General features: G+C 41.9%; 1 protein-coding gene across 1 annotated transcript; it reads right to left on the minus strand.

Annotated features, from left to right (window-relative positions):
- Nucleotides 1–631: 631 nt before the first annotated feature.
- LOC139724988 (high affinity choline transporter 1-like) lies at nt 632–25,078 on the minus strand (the record flags this gene model as incomplete). Its single annotated transcript, XM_071636081.1, has 8 exons — nt 24,910–25,078; nt 18,387–18,494; nt 16,465–16,620; nt 14,445–14,593; nt 13,003–13,128; nt 2,875–3,028; nt 1,630–1,847; nt 632–1,117 (listed from the first exon to the last, which is right to left on the minus strand). Coding segments are annotated over exons 1-8 (1,566 nt in total), but the record flags the coding sequence as incomplete, so codon positions are not given.
- Between the last annotated feature and the right edge of the window lie 883 nt (nt 25,079–25,961).

A 25,961-nucleotide genomic window follows, 5' to 3' on the forward strand; every position in this document is an offset into this window, starting at 1 on the left:
CATCAGGAAATCAATAAAATAAATTGCTATACTATACATAAGAAATCAGAAGAATTTCGAAACAGTGAAGTACAATGTACAGTGATTGCCTAATCCAAACACTGAATAGATAACTCCATCGCTCAGTAGATCGACCGTCTCTGCCATGACATTTTTGGTGTTTTGTTTTTTTGTAATAGTGAAAAAAAGAGGTACGTATATGTTTTGTGTTTTACGTTTGTTCAAAAAATAAATGCATCAGTGTACGAAATTGATGTTAAGACTTGGCATAAATCGGTTAATACAATTTTGTTTCCATCGATGAAACTGATTACGAAATTGATATGAAGATTTCTTTTGTATAAATTTGTTTGTACATTTTTTTTTCCATTGATGAAGAATAAAATATTCTTTAAAACAAAAAAAAAATGAACAAATAGTAATCCACTTGAAATTGTAAGGCTTGGATATCTTAAGGTGATCACAGAAAACCAGGCGAATCTTTACGTTTACCCCCTATTTATCAAGTGTCATTGTATAAATTATAGTAATGTACACGCAGATAGGCGCCTTCCAGATTCAATTTTCCTTTTTAATTTCCCTTCTCGGAATTAAAAGCTGGATTGACGCTTCCTTTTTTGTCATTAGATACGTCATTTTGCAACTCGATTGTGTTCTTGGCTCCGATGTCGCTCACACCAGCATGATCCTCGAAGCACCTGAAGATGTCCCACTTGGTGTCGAGCCAGCCTCGCCTGAAGATGGCGTCGGTAATCAGGGACCCGACGATGCAGGTCACCAGCGAGCACAGCATAGCCAGGGTTCGGAAGGCGAAGAGCTGGCCGTCGCTCTCGTTGTAGAAGGGGTAGTAGATGAAGGGAGGCAGGTTGAGCGTCGGTTCACCGCCGCCGATACGGAAAACGAGCCCGGCGATCAGCCCGAGCACGGAGCCGTAGGTGTTGGATCTCTCCATGTGGACCACGCAGACGAGTTGCGGGAAGAGGTTGACGTAGACGACGTCGCCACTCAGAACGAAGAGGGAATAGATAGAATCCGCGGTTAGGGCCAGGATCGTGGCGATGGCGGCTACGGCGACGAGTGTGATCTTCATCGTGATCATCAGCTCTAGATCTGAAGCCTAAAAAGTAATGATATAAGAGTCATGCCATCCTGGCATGGTTATGTAGTCTTCGGGCTTCTGCAATTTCATTAAGTTTCATTCTCACTTTTATGTCATTTTCCATTTATTTCCTTTTAAATTCGTGCATTTTTGGTCGATCTAGACCTATACAGATAGCAGGATTCCATTTTGTTTCGCTATACATTTTTATTCATTTCAAATGTTATCAATTTGATAAATAATGAGATGCAAAGTATATTATCAAGCTACAATTTCTGCTTCTTTACAAGGAAAAACTTACACACGAAGGATACACGCTAATTAGTTTTGTTTTTTGTGTCTATAAAATTATATGTGACTTTGTATGCCTACACCATGTACAGCCCGACCCGTGTGTAATATTGTTTTTGTATTATTTGAATGGTAATGGATAACTACCACTGAAAAAAAATACTTGTTAATGCAACGGAAGACAGTTCGGTTCGGTTCAGTTTGCTTTTGAGGAGAAAAAAACCACTTTTATGTCTCACCTTAGGTCGGAAGACATTCCTGTAGACGTTCCGAACGAACATGGAGGTCGATGAGAGTATCGAGGAGTCGGTGGAGGACATGACTGCCGCCGAGATGGCCCCGAGACCAAAAAAGGCCACGGCGGGTGGGGTGAGGTATTGGATGATGGCGGGAAGAACGATGCTCGGGTCGTCTGCGGGATTGGTCCGGTTCAGGTTTATCTCTACCGCGCTCCAGTCTACGTGAAAGGAAACCATGTGTCATAATGAACCGTAGTGACTTTAACTGAATATTTTTTGTTGAAACAAAAGAAATAAAAAGAAAAAAATGGGGGAGGGGTGCGTGCGCCCCCCCCCCTTTAATTTTGTAAACGCGCCCCCTCTTTACGAAATTCCTGGATCCGCCCCTGTGAGTATAACATTGACTACAGGCAAACAAGGCCCACCAGTCGGACTTCACTAGGCTACAAATGCCCATGAGTCCGACAATCCCATGATAGGCAGCCAAGGCCCACGGGTTCAACTCAAGGCCCCTCCCCCCCCCCCCCAAAAAAAAGGGGGGGGGGGCTCGCGAGACTGACATTACAACACGGGGCTTAATATGTCGGTCTTCTGGGTTTTTCTTACTTATTGTCGCACTCGATGGCCTTTTTTTTTACCTCAGTGTCGGACTCATGAGACTTATTTTTCTAGTGTCGAGATTATATGGACTGTAGGCCTACAAGTATGACTTATGAGAGTCAAACCAGTGACGTGCACCCTGAAAATATACTTTAAAGACCTGTGTCGGAGGCCACTATATGGAGAAAAATAATGCTACAAAAATAATACTTTTAATCAGTTTGTGTTTACATACAACTATCGCCAAGAAACACAAACAGACAGGCAAATAAATAAAAAAAAGACTTTGATCAACTTCGTTCATTATTACCAAGATATAGGCCGACACATGGGTTCCCACCGGGAAGCTAAACTCCGTCGTGGTTGCATCATGGGATTGCATTTAGTTCATTCCAAGTGGGTTGCCAGTTTTGAGCATTCTTAAAAATGCAATATAGACTATTAGGCCATAAGTTGTTACCGTCGTCAGTACTTACAGGTCAGTCAGTTACAATTCCCAAAAACGTCGTTGTTATTGTAAACTTATTTGTGGCAGTGACAATGATCATACCAATAAGGATAATCTTTAACATCATTAGCCATTACATCAACAAGAATGCTATATATGAGAAAGTCGCTGTTGGCAAAACATGCGTTGTTTCCTACCGGTGGTGGCGCCTACTGCACCCATGAGATAGGCAGGTAGGCTGACGATGATGCAACCAGCGGACGCCACGAGTGTCATATACTTTGCGTGCCTTGGGCTCTTGGACGCCAGAGCGCGCTGGAAGTACGCTTGCCAAGGAACCCCGCCCATTATCTGTGGTGGTAGTGGTAGACAAGGAGAGAGATAGATACATAATGAAAGATAAAGAGAGAGAGAGAATGAAATATCACAGATAGCGTAGGAAGAGATACAAAGGGTGAGACAGATGGAGAGTGATTATATTCATATCATTATTATGATGCGCATTATGATGTGTGTGTGTTGAAAGAAACTAAGGGAGAGAGAGAGGGATGTGTATGATTTGATGGTGGATATATATATATTGTAACAAAATTTGGTTGAATCGATTGTTATTAATTGCTTCCAACTACAACTTGTTAAAATCGATTGTAATTAATTGTTTCCAATTACAACTTGTTAAAATCGATTGTACGTTTAACAGTAAAAGAGGGCGTCCTATTTATTTCAACAGTAGTGCCGTATACCGTACTCTCAATAGTCGTTGTTATGGGATAATTAATTATCATGATTTAAACATTGATGTTAAATAATTAGTTATACTGTTGGAAATTTATGAGTTGGCACCATCGTAGTATTTACATGTTTGTTTTAGCCGTCGGTACATACCGTTAGATGGAACGATGAACCCCAAATATGTTTAGAATCAATAATTATGTCGAATTTACTAACCATGACATGATAATAGGTTATTTGATCGATATCCGGAGGATTCGCTCTGCACTATAAGGCCGTGCGGGATTGCATCCTCTATCCTTCTTCTTAAGGAAAGGAAGCATATAAACTGGCCGCTGTCCGACTACGTCGCCAGCAAGTAGCCCGTAGCACTAACAGCACAGTAAGTGTTTGCATGAGTTCATTTGCTTTTGTTTCATTGCTGCGTGGAAGCACCAAGTAAACTGTTTATACATTCATTCAACATTTGACTCTTTAGACTCTTTCTTTGAGTTTGACTTATAAAGCAAGTAGTACTTAGTGGTGGCAGAAGCAGTGGAGTTCTACCAACAAGCAGCATTGGATTTCGGGTAGTGGTAATGTGACTTGTCGCATAGTCCGTACCCAATCCAAGTTCCAGTCGTCGCCGTTGGATTTCGGGTATAATGGTAATGTGACTTGTCGCATAGTCCGTACCCAATCCAAGTTCCAGTCGTCGCTATTGGATTTCGGGAATAGTGGTAATGTGACTTGTCGCATATGCCCGTGCCCAATCCAAGGTCCAGTCATCACATTACCTTGTGCCACCACATAGTTGTGAAATGTGTTCCACGAGTTGGTAGCAAAACATGGTAGCAGAACTTGGTAGCAAAACATGGTAGCACAACATGGTAGCAGAACTTGGTAGCAAACTTTGGTAGTAGAACTTGGTAGCAAATGTTGGTAACAAAAATAGGTGTACCAATTTAACATCCTCAACAAGAGACGCTTGGGAGTGAGATACGTTAAGTGATGATGAACTTGTATGTATGCCGCTTGTGTTGGTGAACTGCTTCTGACCCAACATGTTACATGGTAGACATAGACTAGTAGTTTTAGTAATTTAAAAAGGATCGTTGTAAACTGCAACAAAACGAACCCCGCCTACTCGGCCATCCTGACACGGCTCGCGGAGACATTTGTACAAACAGGCAAATACACTCTCTTAATTCACGACAAGAAGGCGAGTTCGTCACACATGGTGTCAGGAGTGGGATCCCTAGTTAATAATTTTAAGATAGGTAAATGTAATTGAATCTGTTACCACGATGGCACACGGAACATCATTATTGGAACTTTCACGTTTGCTGGAGAGCCGAATAAGTGAAATCGACGACTTAATCATCAAGGTATCTGAGTCGGTACGCAAACAAACTGGAGTAGCACCAACTTCGGTCATGTCTAATTCACGCTGCTCACCGATGACACTTCATGGAGGGAGCCCTAACCCGTCACCACCGTTACGCCCGCCAGTAGTACAACCTCAGTTGTTTGGAGACTCAAATGTGGATGTAGAGTGGTCGGCTCCGCCTTCATCGAAGCTACTTCAGAAGCAGTCGCCTCCACCACATACAAGTGAACAAGCACTGGGATGTGGGGAACAATCAGATGTTATGCCACACCAGTTTGTTTCGAACTCACACCAAGCAGGGCCATCATATCTACCGACAATGCGGCAACGACAGCTGACTGAACCAGGATTGTCACGAGTAACAATGACTCAACCACCTGGCCCAGCACCTCCCTTGGAAATCCGAGCGACAAGTACTCCGTGGCGACGCCCAGAGCTGTGGGACCAGGGACGCCACTATGTTGTACAAGGCAATAGAGCCCACAAGCCAGCTGTGACACCAGATCGATATGATGGCAAGGGACCAGTGCTGGATTACCTCAGCCATTTCGAAGCCTGCGCTGGTGTTAATCAATGGACAGAAGAAGAGGCTCTCCAATACCTGGCTGCCAGCCTCAAAGGAGCTGCTGTCAAAGTCCTAGTTCAACAGACGGGACGTCATTTGACGTATCAAGAATTGGTTAACCGCCTCAAGCACCGGTTTGGCCCTGTTGGACACTCGGAAATGTTCTTGGCAGAACTGCGCACCAGGCGACGCAAACCCAAAGAAAGCCTACAAGAGCTTGGGCAAAGCATTCGCGAACTTACAATCATGGCTTATCCAGAGTTCGGGGAAGCAGGCCAAGACAGGTTGGCTCGGGGTCACTTTCTCGATGCCTTAGTTGACCGGGAAATAAGAGCTGGCCTCTTCCGCGCCCAACCAACTACGCTCGATGAAGCAATTCAAGCAGCTCTGAATACGGAGGCATTCCTGCGAATGGAGAATGACCGCCGACAGTATAGCCGAATGTTGTCACCACAAGATGCAAAACAAGACAATGCGGTCACAAAGGACGAGGCAGCAGGTGACATGCCCATGGAAACTACTGCAAGCAGTGCCATCCCCATGATCGATGCAGTCAGCGATTTGATTAGAAGAAGAGAAAACGAGCAGCCAACACCCTTGCCTACCAAAGGGGCGACAATGAAGCCTGATGCACTCCCCCAAAGAAAGCAGAAGAAAGAGGACAGTAAGCTGGCTCACGACAGAAAGAGCACATCCAAGGAAGATACGAGTCCTGCCAGAGCCGGACGCACCCATGCTAACAAGGGAACAGGGTCATCTCAACTACCACCTCTTAGCTCCAGAGCTAAGCCCGTACCATCCACATTCCTGAAGGGCCTGTTCGTGGAGACGAAAGTAAATGGGAAGGAGGTGATGTTTCTCATAGACAGTGGCTCATCTCAGTCATATATCTCAGAAGCGGTGTACCTTCAGATGAGACCGGAGCGAAGAATGCCACTTGAAGCAGTAACAAACATTGTCTGCCAAGCAGATGGGTCTCAGCTAAAGACAAAAGGGCACGCAACAATGGAATTACAGCTGGGCTCCTACATCTTCCATGTGAACTTGGTGGTGGCTGATATTAAAGCTGATGGTATACTAGGCCTAGATCTGTTGATGGGTCTGCGAACCACGTTGGACTTCCACGCCATGCAACTGCACACACCATGGGTATCCCTCCCGTGTGTAAGCGAGGAGAGCCAGCACCACAGCTTCTGTTGTCGCATTGCTGTCAGCGAGACAAGCACCATACCCCCCTGTCACGAAGCAATACTCTTAGGGTTCCCAGCAAAACACAACAAAAGTATCCCCGAGGGCTTCGCATTATTGGAGCCACCAGACAACCCAACTGAGTTACTGCAAAAAGGCTTATTGGTTGCTCGGGCAGTTATCTCGACTGACTCGGGAATTCTACCAGTCCGGGTGTACAACCCAACAACGACGGCACTGACGTTGCCAACAGGAACAGTGGTTGCCAACCTAACCAGCATTGCCGCGAATGACGTGGAGGCCAATCCTTCCAAAGAAGGCATATCCCAGGGTTGTGTTCCCACACATTTGGAAGACTTGTGCCAACGCAGTCTGGTGGAGATACCTCCAGAAAAACATCACTCGGTATGTGAGCTTCTGAGGGAATACTCAGATGTGTTCTCTACAGGCCCAGCAGATCTAGGAAGGACAACCTTCGTGCAGCATACCATCAACACAGGTGATGCTAGGCCAATCCGCCAGGCTTCAAGACGCCATGCTCCCGGACAACGAGAGGAGATAGCCAGACAGGTTGACGACATGCTGACACAAGGTATCATCGAACCCACTGCCAGTCCCTGGGCATCAAATGTTGTTCTGGTCACGAAGAAGGATGGTAGTAAACGGTTCTGTGTGGACTACCGGCAGTTAAATGCAGTAACCGTAAAGGATGTATATCCTCTGCCACGCATCGACGACACGTTGGACGCCCTGAGCGAAGCCAAATGGTTTTCCACATTGGATTTAGCTAGTGGATACTGGCAAGTCCAGTTAGATGAAGATGCCAAGCAGAAATCGGCCTTCATTGCCAACGGTGGGTTATATGCCTGGCGAGTGATGCCCTTCGGACTTACAAACGCCCCGGCAACCTTCGAGCGACTGATGGATCGGGTTCTGGCAGGGCTGACTTGGGAGGTCCTTCTCGTGTACCTAGATGACGTTATCGTCTATGGAAGAACTGTGGACGAGGAGGTGGCAAGGCTTAGGATTGTTTTCGAACGACTACGAAAGGCAGGCCTGAAGTTAAAGCCATCAAAATGTCATCTGTTTCAGAGAAGTGTCAACTACCTCGGCCATGTCGTGTCAGCTGACGGAGTTAGCACCGACTCCAACAAGACGAAGGTCATAAAGGAGTGGCCTACCCCTACGACGACAAAGGAGGTGAGGAGTTTCATCGGCCTGGTGTCTTACTATCGTCGCTTCGTCCAAGGATTCGCAACCATTGCCAAGCCTCTGCATGAGCTAATGCAGAAAAACAGACAGTTTCACTGGACCGATGCATGCCAGTCTGCATTCGAAGAACTGAAGATGAGACTGACATCTCCACCAGTCTTGGCATACCCTAACCCAGATGGTCCCTACATACTTGACACGGATGCAAGTGACACCGGTGTCGGAGCCATACTTTCCCAGGTACAAGGGGGCGTAGAAAAGGTCATTGCCTACGCGAGTCGCAGCCTACACAAAGAAGAAAAGAATTACTGTGTAACAAGAAAGGAACTACTGGCGGTAGTATACTCCCTGCGACAATTTAGGCAATACCTCTATGGACGACATGTAACCATCCGGACAGACCACGGTTCCCTCCAATGGCTGGTTCACTTTAAGGATCCACGGGGCCAGCTTGCTCGCTGGCTTGAACAAATTTCAGAGTATGACATTGACATCCAGCATCGACAGGGCCGCAGCCATGGGAACGCAGACAGTTTGTCCCGTCGCCCATGCAAGCAATGTGGGCGTGTAGAACCAGATGGACAACCTGAAGTAAGGGTGCTTACTGCTAGGCCGACGGACAAACCTGTTGGTAACTTACAACAAGAGGACTGTGACATTGCCCCAATATACAAGGCAAAGCAGGCGGGCCTCCTTCCTACTTCTCAGGAGGCTGCAGCATGGTCGGAACCAGCAAGAAGACTACTGGATCATTGGGAGGCCCTAGAGATCCATGATGATACTCTCTATCGCCGCTGGGAATCATCGGACGGAAAGGAAACAACCAAACAATTGATCCTTCCAAAGCCCTTGAAGGCCGAGGTAGTGTCCACTATCCACTCAAGTGGCCACTTTGGGTTGTCCAAGTGTCTGGGGAAAGCAAAACAGAAATACTACTGGGTTGGCATGGCTGCTGACTTCAGATCAGAACTGAGAGAGTGCAATATTTGTGCCAGAAGGAAGTCCCCTGCAAAAAGTGTCAAGGCCCCATTGCAGCAACGCATCAGTGGTTCACCTATGGAGAGGATTGCATTAGACATACTCGGACCACTGCCAGTCACCACCAATGGAAACAAGTATGTCCTCGTCATCGGGGATTATTTTACCAAATGGTGTGAAGCCTACGCCATCCCAGACGAAAAGGCAGAAACAGTAGCAGAACGCATGGTGACAGAGTTCATCTGTCGGTATGGCGTACCAAGGCACATTCATTCTGACCAAGGAAGGAATTTCATTTCTGAAGTCTTTACCGAAGTCTGCCGGCTGCTAGGAGTAAAAAAAAACTCGTACAACAGCATATAACCCGAAGTCAGACGGACTGGTGGAGAGGTTTAACCGTACACTCCTTGGCGTGCTGGCAACTCTCCTCGATGCAGAAAACCACGAACGGGACTGGGACCAACTCCTTCCTTTTGCAACTGCGGCATACAGGAGCTGTCCTCAAGCATCGACCGGCGAAACCCCAAATATGTTGATGCTGGGACGAGAGGTTCTCTCCTTGCTGGATGTAGCGTTGCTTTCCCCCGGAGAAGTGGCTCCAGAAAAGACAGAGTATGCTTCTGCGTTACGGAGACGCATGGATCAGACACATGAACGTGTGAGACTGAAGCTGAGCACAGCGGGACGACACCAGAAACGTTATTATGACAGGAAGGCTGTGCCCGCCAGTCCTGAAGTAGGGACCTTTGTGTGGTTACGGAAGAAAACACGTCAGAAAGGACAATGCCCAAAGCTGCAAGTCCGTTGGCTAGGACCATACCTTGTCGTATCACGACTTTCTGCAGTGACATTCCGCGTCCAACGTTCCCCCCGTGCCAAGTGTGTGGTAGTACATGTAGACAGACTTAAGCCTTACATAGGAAAACAGCTAGAAACCTGGACATATCCTGAGTCACACGATAATACTGAACAATAGTAATGCGTCCTTCATGTGAACTTGAAATACAACATATCTGATGAAACTAATGAACTGTTAATATTTATGTTTTTCAGGCATTCAGGATGTCTCAGAGAGAAGCATATCAGTGCGGACTGTGTGACAAAGCATACAGCAAAATAGCCTCGCTCAAAAGACACGTGACTGAGGCACATGAGAAAAAGTTCCGGTGTGACCAGTGTAGTTTTACGACGGGTAGGAAGACTACTCTTGAGAAGCATGCCGGGACCCACGCCACAGCGCCATCACGGGTCTACAACCACACACCCGTGTTCTCGGGAAACGCTAATGGCCCACGGTATCCACGTCCTTTCAATAATTCGCACAACCGTTCCCCTCCGAGATGCTCCCGGGACCCAAGGAGGTCTGCCAGTCCTCCTCGCTCTTCTCCAAGACCACCTGCCAGTCCTTCTCGTCCTTCTCCCCGACCGCCTATCAGCTCCTCGAAATATACATCTCCTCGTACCCAGAGCCCCTCACCAGTGCGACGTACCCGGTCTCCGGAGAGACCATCCAACCACCAACCTCGATCCCGGAGCCGCTCCCCTTCGAGGCATGATCGTCCCCCGCGTACTCGGAATCATTCGGGCACTCCGTGTCTGGATGAGAGGGAAGACTTTCCCCATGTCAGCTTCTCTGCATCCAAGGGGCAGCCCGGACCGAGTAGCAGCAGGGAAGAAGCACCATCCACCGCTATTACACCGGCGTTGGAGGTGATAGACCTTTGCACATCGGCCCGACCGCGTCGCCCGCAGAGTCCACCGCCTGTCCAGAAGCATTGCACCGTGGCCACACAGACCCCTCCGGAGGGAATGCTGCGGCACTACATAAACGGAGTCCGCAAAGATTGCAGGGAGGATATGCAGGAGACGAGAGCAGAAGTATTCACCCTTCGACCAGGCTACCGGCTCCTCCGCACGACAGAGAGACTGTTCGCTCCACATGGGGAGATTGTGGAGGTCATCAAAGAGGAATTCGTTATGGACAAGTAGTCATATTGGACAGCTTGACAAAGAAAAACTGTAGCTGTAACATTGTCATATGACTGTACCTAGACTTGTAGTTACCAAACCCACAATTGATCTCGTAGTTATACGTTCCTGATATCTGTTCTATATTTCTCTTAAATTCGGCTCCAGGGACGAAGCCTGCATGGGGAGGGCAGCCATGTAACAAAATTTGGTTGAATCGATTGTTATTAATTGCTTCCAACTACAACTTGTTAAAATCGATTGTAATTAATTGTTTCCAATTACAACTTGTTAAAATCGATTGTACGTTTAACAGTAAAAGAGGGCGTCCTATTTATTTCAACAGTAGTGCCGTATACCGTACTCTCAATAGTCGTTGTTATGGGATAATTAATTATCATGATTTAAACATTGATGTTAAATAATTAGTTATACTGTTGGAAATTTATGAGTTGGCACCATCGTAGTATTTACATGTTTGTTTTAGCCGTCGGTACATACCGTTAGATGGAACGATGAACCCCAAATATGTTTAGAATCAATAATTATGTCGAATTTACTAACCATGACATGATAATAGGTTATTTGATCGATATCCGGAGGATTCGCTCTGCACTATAAGGCCGTGCGGGATTGCATCCTCTATCCTTCTTCTTAAGGAAAGGAAGCATATAAACTGGCCGCTGTCCGACTACGTCGCCAGCAAGTAGCCCGTAGCACTAACAGTACAGTAAGTGTTTGCATGAGTTCATTTGCTTTTGTTTCATTGCTGCGTGGAAGCACCAAGTAAACTGTTTATACATTCATTCAACATTTGACTCTTTAGACTCTTTCTTTGAGTTTGACTTATAAAGCAAGTAGTACTTAGTGGTGGCAGAAGCAGTGGAGTTCTACCAACAAGCAGCATTGGATTTCGGGTAGTGGTAATGTGACTTGTCGCATAGTCCGTACCCAATCCAAGTTCCAGTCGTCGCCGTTGGATTTCGGGTATAATGGTAATGTGACTTGTCGCATAGTCCGTACCCAATCCAAGTTCCAGTCGTCGCTATTGGATTTCGGGAATAGTGGTAATGTGACTTGTCGCATATGCCCGTGCCCAATCCAAGGTCCAGTCATCACATTACCTTGTGCCACCACATAGTTGTGAAATGTGTTCCACGAGTTGGTAGCAAAACATGGTAGCAGAACTTGGTAGCAAAACATGGTAGCACAACATGGTAGCAGAACTTGGTAGCAAACTTTGGTAGTAGAACTTGGTAGCAAATGTTGGTAACAAAAATAGGTGTACCAATTTAACATCCTCAACAAGAGACGCTTGGGAGTGAGATACGTTAAGTGATGATGAACTTGTATGTATGCCGCTTGTGTTGGTGAACTGCTTCTGACCCAACATGTTACATGGTAGACATAGACTAGTAGTTTTAGTAATTTAAAAGGGATCGTTGTAAACTGCAACAAAACGAACCCCGCCTACTCGGCCATCCTGACACGGCTCGCGGAGACATTTGTACAAACAGGCAAATACACTCTCTTAATTCACGACAAGAAGGCGAGTTCGTCACAATATATATATACATGTATGTGTGTGTGTGTGTGTGTGTGTGCGTGTGTATGTGTGTGTGTTTGTAGACTGCAGATAGACAGACGATTCCATGAATGTTCTCTCTGAATAACATACATAAAAAGTGAGCTCCATGCTACCCTTCCATACAAACTGGTTACAAATTCCCTGCAGTGATGCACTCATTGTGAACCACAATCTCATAAATGACCAGGTTAAGTGGGAATGATGCCCAAATATACACATGGATTGAGAAAATGTGGCAATAATGGCAGAAAACATCAGTGAAATCTGAGAAATATTTTAAAGTTATAACTGATACATGCTAGAAGTTCTGGTTGGGGAACCTACCTTCATAAGTAACTTTTACCACTCGGCGGTGGAAATTGTGATGTTCGTTGATCACAGTCGATCACAAACAAATAATTGCGGTCTTGAAGAACCATCAATTATTATTCTAATACATTGTACCTCATTTAATGTTGTTATAATTGATTATAGCTGATGAGTTTCCCTTGTTCTGCATATTCATCGTATTACGGTCCCTATGATTAAAAACATCACGTTCAATACCAGTGTCAAATAATCATAATAATATGATAAAAACATGCAACGAGATCGAGAGGTTCGCACAAATATCTTTGGCTGGTAAGACAAATCTTTGTCCTAAATAACTGATAAAACACAATTTCAATGCAGAGCTTTGTGATGGACACAAACAACATATTGCTTCTACGTCATAATGTACCTACCAGGAGCAAAGCGTTGTCCAGCCACACCCCAACATACTTGTTGTCCCACTCACCAACCCAGAGATCGCTATTTGCCACTATACTGGCGCTGGCCGGGTTAGTCACGGCGAAGGGAAAACACAGCCACTGAACAAAATTTAGAAAAGAGAGATACGAATTTTGTCGTCCCTTTTCCTCTTTCCTCAATTCACTCTCTCTTTCTTTTCTTTCTTCTGTTTCTGTCAATGGCAATGCCTGTCAATATAGGCGAACTTTTCATTAATGTAATGACACTATCAATGTAGCATTCTTTTCATTTCTATACGTGTATCAAATGTTATGCCGCGAGACCTTCGCCAATTCGTGTCACTTACAATCATATCTACAAGTTTTTCATACGGATTTTAATTTGCTCCGGGGGAATAACCATTTTAATGGAGGCATATATGAAGAATATTTATTGCCTCATTATTCCAAGCGAGAAAACTGTCTACAGAGAACCATTAGTTATTTTTAAACACATACTACTCGTTACTTTTCGATCTCGTCTGCATATTTCCAATTATAAACAACAGAACAACGAAAAGCCTAAAAGTGCCAGAAAGTCACGTGACTTTTCCGAGTCATTACTGAATATCAGTCGCGACATTTCGGAATGCAGAAGCCTTTATGCAAGTTGCCAAAATTGTTGGGTGCACTTTATGAGTTCGACACCCACGAGTCATACAGCCCATGAATCATGCAACCCACGATTCATACAGCCTATGAGCTCGACAGTAAGGCAAATAAGGCCCACGAGTTCGACATTTGTTTTTTAGACAAACAATAGGCATATATATACGAGTTCGACACTTGTCTCGTCGGCCTTAGTTGCTTAGCGTCGGTCCCTCAGGCCTTTTATGGTCCTATGGGCGTTGTTTACCTATTGTCGGACTCATGGGCTTTATTTACCTATAGTGTCGAGTTCATGGGCTGCATTACTTTTGGGCTGTATGACTCATGGACCTTTTTTTTCAATGTGGAATTAGCTTATGACTGGTGGATGCCGGTCTCGTGGGAAGAACCCAAAATACCAGTCTCATCATAACAATTTGGCCCTATTTGGTCAGCTTACACTGTGAATTAGATAATTAACAATGTTTTATTATCTTTATAACATGCACAATACGTTTGAAACATCCGCTTAACGAACTGTACCTGTTAAATGAGGTTAACACATTATATGAGACAACACCGAACCGCCGGATTGTTAAGCCGAACTGTTTCGCACTTAAAGGCAGTCAGATGATAATTGGTTGTTTGTTTGTTTTTCTGATCGTCGAGTCTTCGCCAAGTATTATGACATCTGTTATGAAAACTATCTGAAAGCTCCGCATTTCATTAGTGATGATTGTTCTTTGATCTAAATTTGTTGACAGTAATCAACGCAAGAGTCTAGTCCAGAACAAGAAGTTCAACCTTACCAGGCCGAAGAAGATGACGGTGAGTTGAGCGATGTCCGTGTAGGCAACGGAGTAAAGACCGCCGACAAAAGTGTAGAGAGTGGCAACACACGCGGAGATGATCACCGATAGGTATCGATCAATATCGAGAATGACGTTCATTGTGGAACCTGTGGGGTGGAAGGAAGACATACTGAGGTGTTGTTGCTTTTATGGAGCCGAGCCCACAGGCTGTTGCTTGGGGTCGTTGTTTTCTAGGGCATCTGTAGCAGACGATAATTTTTTTTTTGTCCCAACAATCATTCCAGGTGGTGTTGTATTGATGGACTCTTTTGATTGATTGATTCCTGTATTATCATTGTAAATAAACATACATGTACATGTAACAATACATGCATTGTTGGAGCCATACATATACATTAACATCAGTTGTTAACAAAATATTTTTTTTTCTAAATTGCCTTTACACAATGTACAGCAGAAACGTATCAGTAATACAAGCGTACAATGAATACAGTGGGGCTACAGCTTAAGCGTGGGATATATCGTATCTAGGCTTCGGTCACACCCCTAGTTCCCACGAATATCCATATCATAGTGTACTACTTGTTGCGGAAGAAAATACTGATGAAGTAATTCAGTTATTTTTTTATTGTTTTATTTTTTTTTGTGTCTGTTATAATAGATTTTGACATCTTGACATCAAATGCATCAAGACCCAGGCGTGCGGTTTAATTTCCCTTGGTAATCACAAAGCCTAAAGGTCACATTCTGTAACTCCAAAAAGTCAGAGTATAAATTTCATGTTCGACTGTTCTGCCAGGAGCATTGGAGTGTGGTGTGGTGGCTAAGGCCTAGCACTTAAAGACCAAATCATAGAATCGAGTCCCGCTAGTACCAGGTATTCTATTCAAGACGTCTATTTAGTGGCCGATGTGAATACAACATTTTTGGATAATAATACCTGGCAATGCTTCTTTAAAAGTAATAAAAGGGGTCGCTTCTAGCGAGCAGTGCGAGCATTATAGATCTTGCCGCTGGCAAGGCGAACCATTTTTCATCATCATAATTTCATCATCATCATCATAATTTCATCATCATTTCATCATCATCATTTCATCATCATTATTTGTAATACTATCATTAGTTTTTCTATTTCGTTATCATTGTTCAAACTCTCATTCTTATCACTGTCGTCGTGTTCGTTTCATTGACTAATCGCTATATTATGTCAACAATAACAACAAAATGAATAAAACACGACCCTCCGCAACGATAACTTTAAAAATAGTGACTCAATCCATATACAATTTCAGGGTATGAAACTATAACTTATTACCCGCATCTCACCGAAACTCCTATTCGATTTGCTTTAGTGGTCTAAGAGAAATGAGTATCAGCATGTCAGGAATCTCGGGGTCATCCCACTAGACCGACACCCACGAGTCATACAGCCCACGAAATCGACATTGAAATAAGGCCCATAAGTCATACAGCTCACGAGTCATACAGCCCATGAGTTCGACACTAGGCAAATAAAGTCCATGAGTTCGACACTAGGTGAAAACAGCCCACGAGTTCGACAGATACAGCACGGGGATTAATGTGTCGGTCTCGTGGGCCTTGTTAGCTTAGTGTCGAACTAATGGGCTGTGTGACTCGTGAGCTGTATAACTCATGGGCTGTTTGACTCGTGTGTTGTATGACTCGTGGGTGTCGGTCTCGTGACATGCACCCGGAATCTCTTCCCTCCAAGTTTTGTCTATTGTGTCCGCAGTTCTAAGAGCATCTCAAGTGCGGGACTTGGAAGAAACGGACCCCTAACATGTTTTACACCGATCTACATTTCTATGTGACCACTCAACCAAATTTAATGAGGTTTTCTTCAAAATGTAGATAAGAGGTTATAGTTTCATCCCCTAAAACAGCATTCAGATTGTTTGATAATTTTGAAATTCACCAATGCAAAAATCCGATAGTATTTTTTTTTTGAGGGGGAGGGGGCGGGGGGGGGGGGAGACATTTACTGTATCTCACTAACCCAGGGCAGTAAGGATGGTTGCACACCAGAGGAGCTCCCCCATCAGGGCGGTGATGAAGAGGATGCCGCCCATCTTGGCGCCGTACTTGATGGAGAATGGGTCGATCATTGTGACGTAATTGGCAGCTCGCATCTTCTCGGCAAAGAAGAACGCATCTTGGGGGGAAAGAGGGTTGGAGAAATTCAATTCAATTCAATTTAATTCAGTTCAATTCAATTCAGTTCAATTCAATTCAGTTCAATTCGATTCGATTTAATTCAATCCAATTCAATTTAGTTCATTTCGATTCAATTCAGTTCAATTCAATTCAATTCAATTCTTTTTATTCTTAGACTATTCTATTCTATTTTTTTCTTTTTCCACAGAACATCACAAATTGATAGAAGAAAATTAGAAATGATCTTGAGTACACAATGGCTGACTGTTATGTACAATAAAATTAGAGGATATCTACGAATTGAAAGCATACAGCCGTGTAGCTTCAAACCAAACTTGTTGCATTGTCCATGCTCTGATGAGGAGGATGAAGAGAAGACAAATTCTCGTTACCTTGTCTTGGTAAAGATTTTTTTCTCGAAAATTATTTTTATGATGGTCAATATACACAGTTGCCTTCTGTTTCTTTCTTTGAAGATTGTCATTCAGATCAAACTTTACCTATATGATTGGGTTTCTGAATATGTTATATTTTCTTCCGTTCAAAAAAGATACACTCTCCACAATTTGATAATTTTCTTGTTGAACATGTATAATGAATGAACAAAGAATTTGCAGTATGTATTTGTACCGTTCACTTTTTCATTTGTCAAATTCATAACTTGTATAGTCAAATACAGGGGAACGGAATGAAATTAAATCAGAACCAGAGCCTACTTTAAAGGTCCAGTTTACCTTTGGGAGCAGTGATTTAAAAAAATGTTCAAGATATCACATTTGATGCATATGTGTAGGTAAGTTTTTTCACAAAACATCCTACATTTACTTATACTAAATTTTTGCAATAAAGCCTAAAATATTTATTTAAGGAGATATCACTATTTTTCTTAATAAACCATAACTGTATACGGTTTAGTCTGGAAACATTTTTATCATTACTATTATTCACATTTTGTATATTTAACAATACTTAACATCGATCATACTAGTTCAAATTTTTACATTGTTATCTTTATCTCAAACTCTCATTCTAGAACTATTTTGAAGCACTGATGCTGGGTTTTTGTTTCATCTGCAAATAGCAAATTATGCCTTTAAGGAAGAGACCCTCCATTGTACTTCATGTCCTAGGATAGATGATATTTTCTTAAACGTGAATCATGATTTTAGGAAAATTCAAGCAGTGAGATGGCGCGCAAACATGATCTTGAAAGTGAATGCGAGGATAGATAGGGGACACGAAACAAGAAAACGGTTATGTTTGCAAGGTTGTCTATTTCAAGGAAGATAAGAGAAAATTCTCTTGTCGAAGGGAAATTTTTGTTATCTTAGATAACGTCACCTCATGATGACCAGATGGGGAAGAAAACGGAATGTGGAGGCAGAGAGAAGTTGAAACAAGATATGACCTATGACCTATGACCTATGACCTATGTCTCCGTTTTGTTTTCATCTCTCTATGTATCTTTCTCGCATGCTACTACTATCACACCCACTTATACGAATCCTATGAACACATTCCTGTCACGGCTGATAAAAACGGACAACTGATATGACACAACCGAGCGCTTCGGGTTTTATCTTTTCCCAGATCCCAGGGGCCCGTTGCATAAAAGTTACAATTATGGAAACTTTGCCATCCCATGGTAACTACCATGACAACAATACTCAACAGCCAATCAAAATCAAGAATTCCATGGAAGTTACCATGGGATGGCAAAGTTACCATAATTGTAACTTTTATGCAACGGGCCCCTGGTCTTACCGACAACAAAGCTGAGACTGAATCCCCACGGTGCCTGGGCCCACACCAGACCGGAAGTGAACACCACTTCTGCAGTTCCGTTGATGAATCCACCTCCCACCCAGGTTGCTACGTGATGAATGTTTCATGAAAGAAAAGACGCAAATCGATATCAAATAATCAAACCCCAACGCTATTATGGATTACATTTTAGTCCATAAATTCAGCCACTAAATGGTTAATTAGATTTGTGCAGTATAATTTACTAGTACTCATTAATGCATATTGATTCAGTCATCAATCTATTCATTGATCCAGTCGTAATGATTCATCGCCATTTGATTATCTCATTGCAAACAACTTTTTAGGGAGCACATAATATCATGTAGAATAACATTATGTTCTTTTGGTTCCGTGTAAGAACATGAGGTGAGATATACCATTGAGCAGTCATTGTGAGTAATAGAACTCTTCTTGTTCGTGTGATGTATAGGTCTAGCAGCTGCAATAAATAAATTGGACCAAGCTGAACCCAATCATTTTTCGTATCAAAGTTACTGAAAATTTTTGTCAAACAATAAGACATAAAGCCTGTCATAAACTAGGTGTGGTTGATGAGAGTATACTAAAAAGGTATGTGCCAATGAATGTGTAATAATGTAAAACAAACAATGCATCCTATGATACTTGCAGAAATAGCATTAATGTCATGAATGCAGAAAGGACATTAAGAAGTGAATAAAGCCATGGAAAAGAGTGATCCACTAAAAAGCACATATGATAATTGAATATATTAAAACATACACTCTAAAAAACTGGGTCCGTTGGGGTCACACACCGTTCCGGGTCAGAAATGACAAGGAATGGGGTCAGATATGACCCCATCCAGAGTCATGAATTGGGTCAGGGTGACCCCATTCCGGGTCTTCATGACCAAATTCCAAGTCATTTTTTACCCGGAACGGTGTGTTACCCCAACGGACCCAGTTTCGGGTCAGTTCTGACCCGTTTTTTTTTCTTTTTTTTAGAGTGTATAAAATAATGAGTTGGTGACAAAACCATTGCCTTTCTTCAGAAAGACGTGTAGATTTATCTTGAGGAGAACTTCCGAACTTGCTATGAGTATACTTGTCTTCATTCTACTTACACTTTCAATGGGAACAAAAATCTAGTATTTCATCAACAAAACCCCGAGATTTTTAGGTCTCCCTTTTGTGTGAAGGTGCATCACCTCATGCACATTCCCCGTATATTTCTAAATGTCTAAATCTCTGAATTTCAAATCGGAAAATGCCAAACTCTCCATCGTATGGGAAGGAGTATTGTCCTCCCATATTTCCCCCTCCCCGATGTTGTCCTGACTATATATTTTTCCTAACGCTTTCAAATAGAAAAAAATATAGGATAATTCACAAAATGGGTGCAACAGATCTCTGATTTTCAAGTCTAAAAATATGAAAATCTCCGTCGCGTGGGATCGGGCAACCTTATGACCGCACACTTCCAGGAATATCAGTAAATATATCTTTGTGTTACTGTTTTGATGGAAACAAAAATCTAATATTTCACCAATAGGGTATACATCAGAATCAATGTCTGAATATCAAGTTTGATAATGCAAAATCTCCCTCATGTTAGAGGGGGGGGGGGGAATCCCTCTTCCACACCTTCCCGTTTCCCATTTCCCTGACTACTACTTTATATTTTTCTTTCTCTTTAATGGAAACAATTCAATATCTTACGAAACGTTTGCACTAAAATAATGCTAGTTTTACAAATCCCTCGTGTGGGAGGGGAGTATACCTCCCCCATGTACCAATAACTATGAGCGTCATATTCTCTAATTTTATCTCTTATATAATTACATCTAATCTACATGAAATGAATAAAATAAGGGATAGGCATAATTGTTTCAGGTGGAGCAATATACTGCACCAAAGAAAAAATTGTCTTGTGATAAATTACACATTATTTTGCAGCCCATGTAGACACCAATTTTGTATGTAGCACAAACACCAAAAAAAAAAAAAAAAAGATTTTACTTCCTAAGTGATAACTGACAGTTTCAAATGGAACTCACCTCATGGTAGACATCAAATGCGTTGGAAATTTTTAAAAAAAAAAGGCTACCTCTAAATTTTCATCTCATGTGCGAGGGGTGACGAAAATTAGGCCATAGTAATATATTCTCTCGTGATAAGAACACACCTTGATTTCAACATTTCAATGTATTTATTTGTATATACTTTACAGATAAAAACTCTTTTTAATAAAAAGTTTGTTATACACTATACTAATATTTACTCACATGATTGTGAGATAAAATTGTTACTGCCGGCCATTTTGCATTTTAGGAGGAGATCGAGCGGTTTAATCGGTACTTGCATGAGTCAACATCTCTCAATATGTATTTTATTGAGTTATTCATGTTTCGAAACATGAGATACTTACATTTTTATTGGGGAAACATATATTGATTTAGACACTTACATTTTATTGGGTTGCTTATAGTTTAAAGGTTATACAAATTTCAGGAAATGGCGGCCATTTTGGACGCCATCTTGGATTACGGTTGTTGTGTTCGTCAACATCTCTTAATATGTATTTTATTGAGTTCTTCATCCTTATAGACATTCAATATTTGTAGTTGGGTGTATAAGAATTTCAAGAAATGGTAGCCATTTTGGAGCCATCTTGTATTACGGTACTTGTGTGCGTCAACATCTCATCATATATATTTTATTTAGTTCTTCATCCTTAAAAACATAAATTTGGACATTTCTTTTCTTTTTGCATTTGGGTTACCTGGCTGAAAAGTTATAAGAATTTCAGGAAATGGCGGCCATTTCATATGCTATATCTTGGATTGCGGAAAACGCTCGAGGAGGATTTATGAGGACTTTTAATATGTTATTCTAAACATAATTATTTCTGGACCTATCCTGAAAAAAAAAATCATCTTGGTACCAAAAATGTCCAGATTTGAGTCTATTTTGACCTAATGCTCATGTAGGTATATATAAAATGTACGTGCTTGTTTATGCAACTCATAACCACGGTAACCAGACGCCTATAAACTGCTACGATATCTGAATCACCTATCTTTATTCGTCTATGATTTATTTGCATTTATCTATATACATTCCTTTATTACCAATTTATGTTTAGATTCTGACTTGTTATTGTGTTGTTTATTGAGCCACAGCTACAATTAAAGCCGGCAAAGAATGAAAGCTTGGAAGATTAAAAAGTGCGAAAAAAAAGATATAATACGTGACCTGATATCGCCCTTTAGCCCTACATTTCCCTCTCGTTAGTCCCAAAATGAAATAAGGTTCGCTAGTACCGGTACGCAGTTTTTCTTTTTCTTTTTGGATAAACGAACCTTCGGAATAACGAAAATAACCTTATTTCATTTTCGAATTACCGAATCTTTGGAATGACGCCACAAAATGTTCGGATTAAAGAACCTATTTGAATTTCGGTGTAGCGAGCATGAAGGTACACTTAATTCGTTTGTTTCGGAATAAAGAACCTTATCTAATTTCAGTTGAACGTATCCTCGGAATAGTGAACATCTCTCACTATTTATGACACTATGATAGGAAAACGAGTGTAATCGTAGCGAACACACACACACACACACACACACACACACACGCACAAGATTTTTGCATGATTAATCATTTTACTGACAAAATAACTTGATAGGATCATCTGTGATTGGAAAAGAATTCAACACCGGAATGAGGCTACTCATCGCATGTGTTTGATCAAAAGTGCGCATCAAACTGTCAAACTGATACTAGTAGGCCTATCTAGCAAGGAAGAACATTTTATTCTCTCTTTTTTTTTCAAACGTCCTATTAGATTGTGTATTTGGACTGTTGGGAGGTAGCCTATAGCGAATCCCAAATAACGGGACCACGCAAAGTGCCGAGTTGGTTTACAACGGACGCATACGGCAGGTTTCTACTTTTCACGGATGAATTTGTTTGACTGTCGGGTCTTGGAACTATATCATTAAGATGTCAGAAAGGTAAGAGGAAGACTTTTGGTAAAGTAGGCCTATATCTAGGAATGAAGGAAGCAAATTGGATGACATTACAGTCGTAAGCAATTTAGGTGCGTGAAAAGCTGTTTAACAATCTATATGGGCGGAGTAAGGTGATAATCGTTATTGGTACAAAATACAATGTGATTTTTCTTGTGAATGACAATTGTCGGTCATACCAAGGAGGTTTTATACATGGAGTTTTAACTGGCTGTAATTATTCAAACAGTTGTCAGATTTCTATTGATGTACAAAAGAATTCCACAGGTGCACTTGTGCCTTTGATGATCGATGTTTGACGCCGCCGTCTTGCTGAGCAATCTAAAGATTCATTTTGAACGTTATCATGATGTTGGCCATACTTTTCTCATTTATTTATTAAATGAAATGAAATTTCACTTAATGATTAAGCATGTAAAACAAAAGTCAATTCCGTCCAGAAATTTGCACAAAAGTGTAAATCAAAAAGTGTAAAAATGTTTAAAACGGTACCATCCTGGAAAGCTGGTTTTATCACTTTTCCGATTAATTTCCACAAATGAAACTAATATGGAATAATCTTCAAGTATAATTCTTTATTGATAGATATATCAGATTAGTACCCGGGTATGGCCAGTCGAGTAATTTTCATATTTATTTCAGCATTTTTTGTTCAATTTCTATTCGCACATCCTCGTGTCTGTATCACCTACCTTTTATAAGAAGGGATAGCGAAAAGTAATTACAATCACAAAGACATATCTTTCTTTGAAAGTGGCTGGTGATTATGCAATGAGACACTAGTCAATTGTCTTCGTATCTGCGCGGCAGATCCTGTTTGGCCCATGCTTCAAATATTTCTTAGTGGCGGCATCAAACATGGAATCAAAAGGAATAACACTGTTGTCACTCCATCTCTAGAACCTCCTTGGTCATACAGCCGAAAAGTCGCGTAAACGCATGAACCACACAAGAAATTCGAGTCTTACGCGATTTGCACATTTAATGAGTTTGTCTGACGTGGAACCTTCGTAGTTGTCCGCCGATGTGCGCCGGATCGGTGCTTTACGCGGTTCCCGGTTTTGAGCAGCTCAAAACTCGGCTTCGCGTAAAAGTTTACGCAGTATATTGCGCTATTTTACGTAATTTTTGCGTAGTTTGCGTAGTTCTTACGCGGACAATGCGCGAAATATGCCTATGAATATCACTGATCGTTCGCGAAAATGTTGTCGCTATCGCGTTCATGCGTGAGTCATGCATGCGCAATTCTTACGCAGTTCATTAGTTTATTAGTAATGCGCAGATTGTGCGTGGTTTTCCGTGGACATCAGTCCTCGCACACAACCACGTATTCACCCTATTTGGGGCCTTTACATGCCTATATGCGCTGAAAGTGAATCGTTTTTAAGTAATTTTTACGTGATTTTTCCGTAGTTCTTGCGCAAATCCAGCCATCTCCTCAGATGGAAATGAAACAAACAAACAAACAAACAAACAAACAAATCATCGGTGATTTTCATCGCGTAAATCAGCGAAAATTCTCGACGGACAAGCACGCACAACCAAATTTCATACGTGATTCATGAATGCGTTTATGCGACTTTTGGGCTGTGTGACCGAGCCCTATACATTCAATGTGGTAAACCTACAACGAAGGTCCATGGTAAGATGAACACATTATGATTCTATGGAGTATGTCCCCCCCCCCCCCCCCCCCCCCCCTTAAAAAAAAAAAAAAAATAGAACGGGACCTTCCGCAATGATAACTTTCAAAATAGCGAATCAATCCAAATACAATTTCAGGTTATGAAACTCATTGCCCACATCTTACAGAAAACCGCATTCGATTTGAATCAGTGGTTAAAGAGAAATGAGGATCTTTGTAAAGCATGTCAGGATTCCCTTCCCTCCAAGTTTTGTCAACTCAGTATTGTGTTCACAGTCGAAGAGCATCCAAGTGCTAAACTTGGAAGAATCAGACTCATGACATGCTTTACACCAATCCACATTTCTCTGTGACCGCGGAACCAAATTGAATGGGGTTTTCTGCAAAATAGAGCTAAGATGTTATATTTCTAGACCCTGAAATAACATTTAAACAGTTTAATCATATTGGGAGTTTTCAATGCAAAAATCAGATTGTATCTTCTTTTTTTTTTGGACATACATACTGTAGAAAAGCATGATCTACTCGAGCACATGATATGGTTTGGCACCTTTAAATGTTTCTACAGATAAATGGCGCTATGCTGTTTTATGATCATCATTAATATCATAATCATTATATAATACGAACTTCCTGACATTCATAAGTCTAAGAATCAGGGATATTTCACAGCAAACAATTACGACATGAGAATCCCACGTGAATAATTGGGCCTACTTTTAAAGCTATTCTCATTATCATAATGGCATCGTCATCAATACTGCTCATATTATAGTTCCTTAGTTTTTCGTCATTTTCATAACCATTATTTTTTGCGCCACTGTCTGAGTTCAGTGAAGACTTACAGATTAAGGTCAGGACGCCGACCCGCCACCCGAAGCCCCGGTCACCGACCATAGCGTGCTCCGTGTCCCTGCCATGGCCGCGGGATCTCCGGGCAGCCCAGAGACCGATGGCGAGGATCAACAGGTAAAACACGATCATTCCAGCTACTCCACCCCAATTCACCGCCATCTTCCAATGGCTGCTCGAGATCTGTCTGTCAAATTTCAAAATCAAACGGCACAAATTCCTAAGAACGTTTCACCGCAGAAGTTATCACATGCACAAGATGTTTTGTAAACTTATAGATAAGTAGGCCTACTACTTTAATGTTAATTCATTCAATCAAAATCTGTTTTTAAAAAAGAAAGAAAGAAAGAAAGAAAGTATATTTCTGAGGTTACAGTCCGTGATTCCGAACGTTCTTTACTCCGAAGGTTCGTTATTCCGAATCTTCGTTATTCCAACTGAGATTCGCTATTCCGAAGGTTCGTTAATCCGAAAATGTGATAAGGTTTGTTATTCCGAAGGTCCTTAATACGGATAAACGAACCTTCGGAATAACGAATCCTATTTCAGTTTCGATTTAACGAACCTTCGGAATAACGAACCTTCGAAATAACGCTACATAATTATGTTCGGATTAATGAACTCTTTTTCATTTTCGGATTAACGAACCTCTTGGTATAGGGATCAATTGGTGTGTTTCAGATTAACGAACCTTCGGAATAGCGTACAGCATCCAACGTGATGGAAATGGACAGATGATGAATGCATGAATCATCTGGTCAATAATGTGGCACCTGAATTTCTCTACAACCATTAGATGTATTGTGGAAAACTAAAACTTAATGTGTTAAGGTCGCGATATTTCATTTACATTAATGTTCAAATAATGTTATTAATTTTCATTATGACCAAAATGTGTTGCTTGTATGTATGAGAAATGGTTGGTTGACCAACTATAGACCTAAACTCCGGGGTCTAAAATCCAAATACCTGGATATCTTCCTTTGGGCAGAAATTTTCGTCTTTTTTTCTGGAAAGGTGTTGTTATTAGATTCTTTGAAGAGAG

The sequence above is a fragment of the Diadema antillarum genome, unplaced genomic scaffold, assembly GCF_040938485.1.
Source record: "Diadema antillarum isolate AM-2024a unplaced genomic scaffold, OU_Dant_1.0 seq00000009_RagTag, whole genome shotgun sequence".
NCBI lineage: Eukaryota > Metazoa > Echinodermata > Echinoidea > Diadematoida > Diadematidae > Diadema > Diadema antillarum.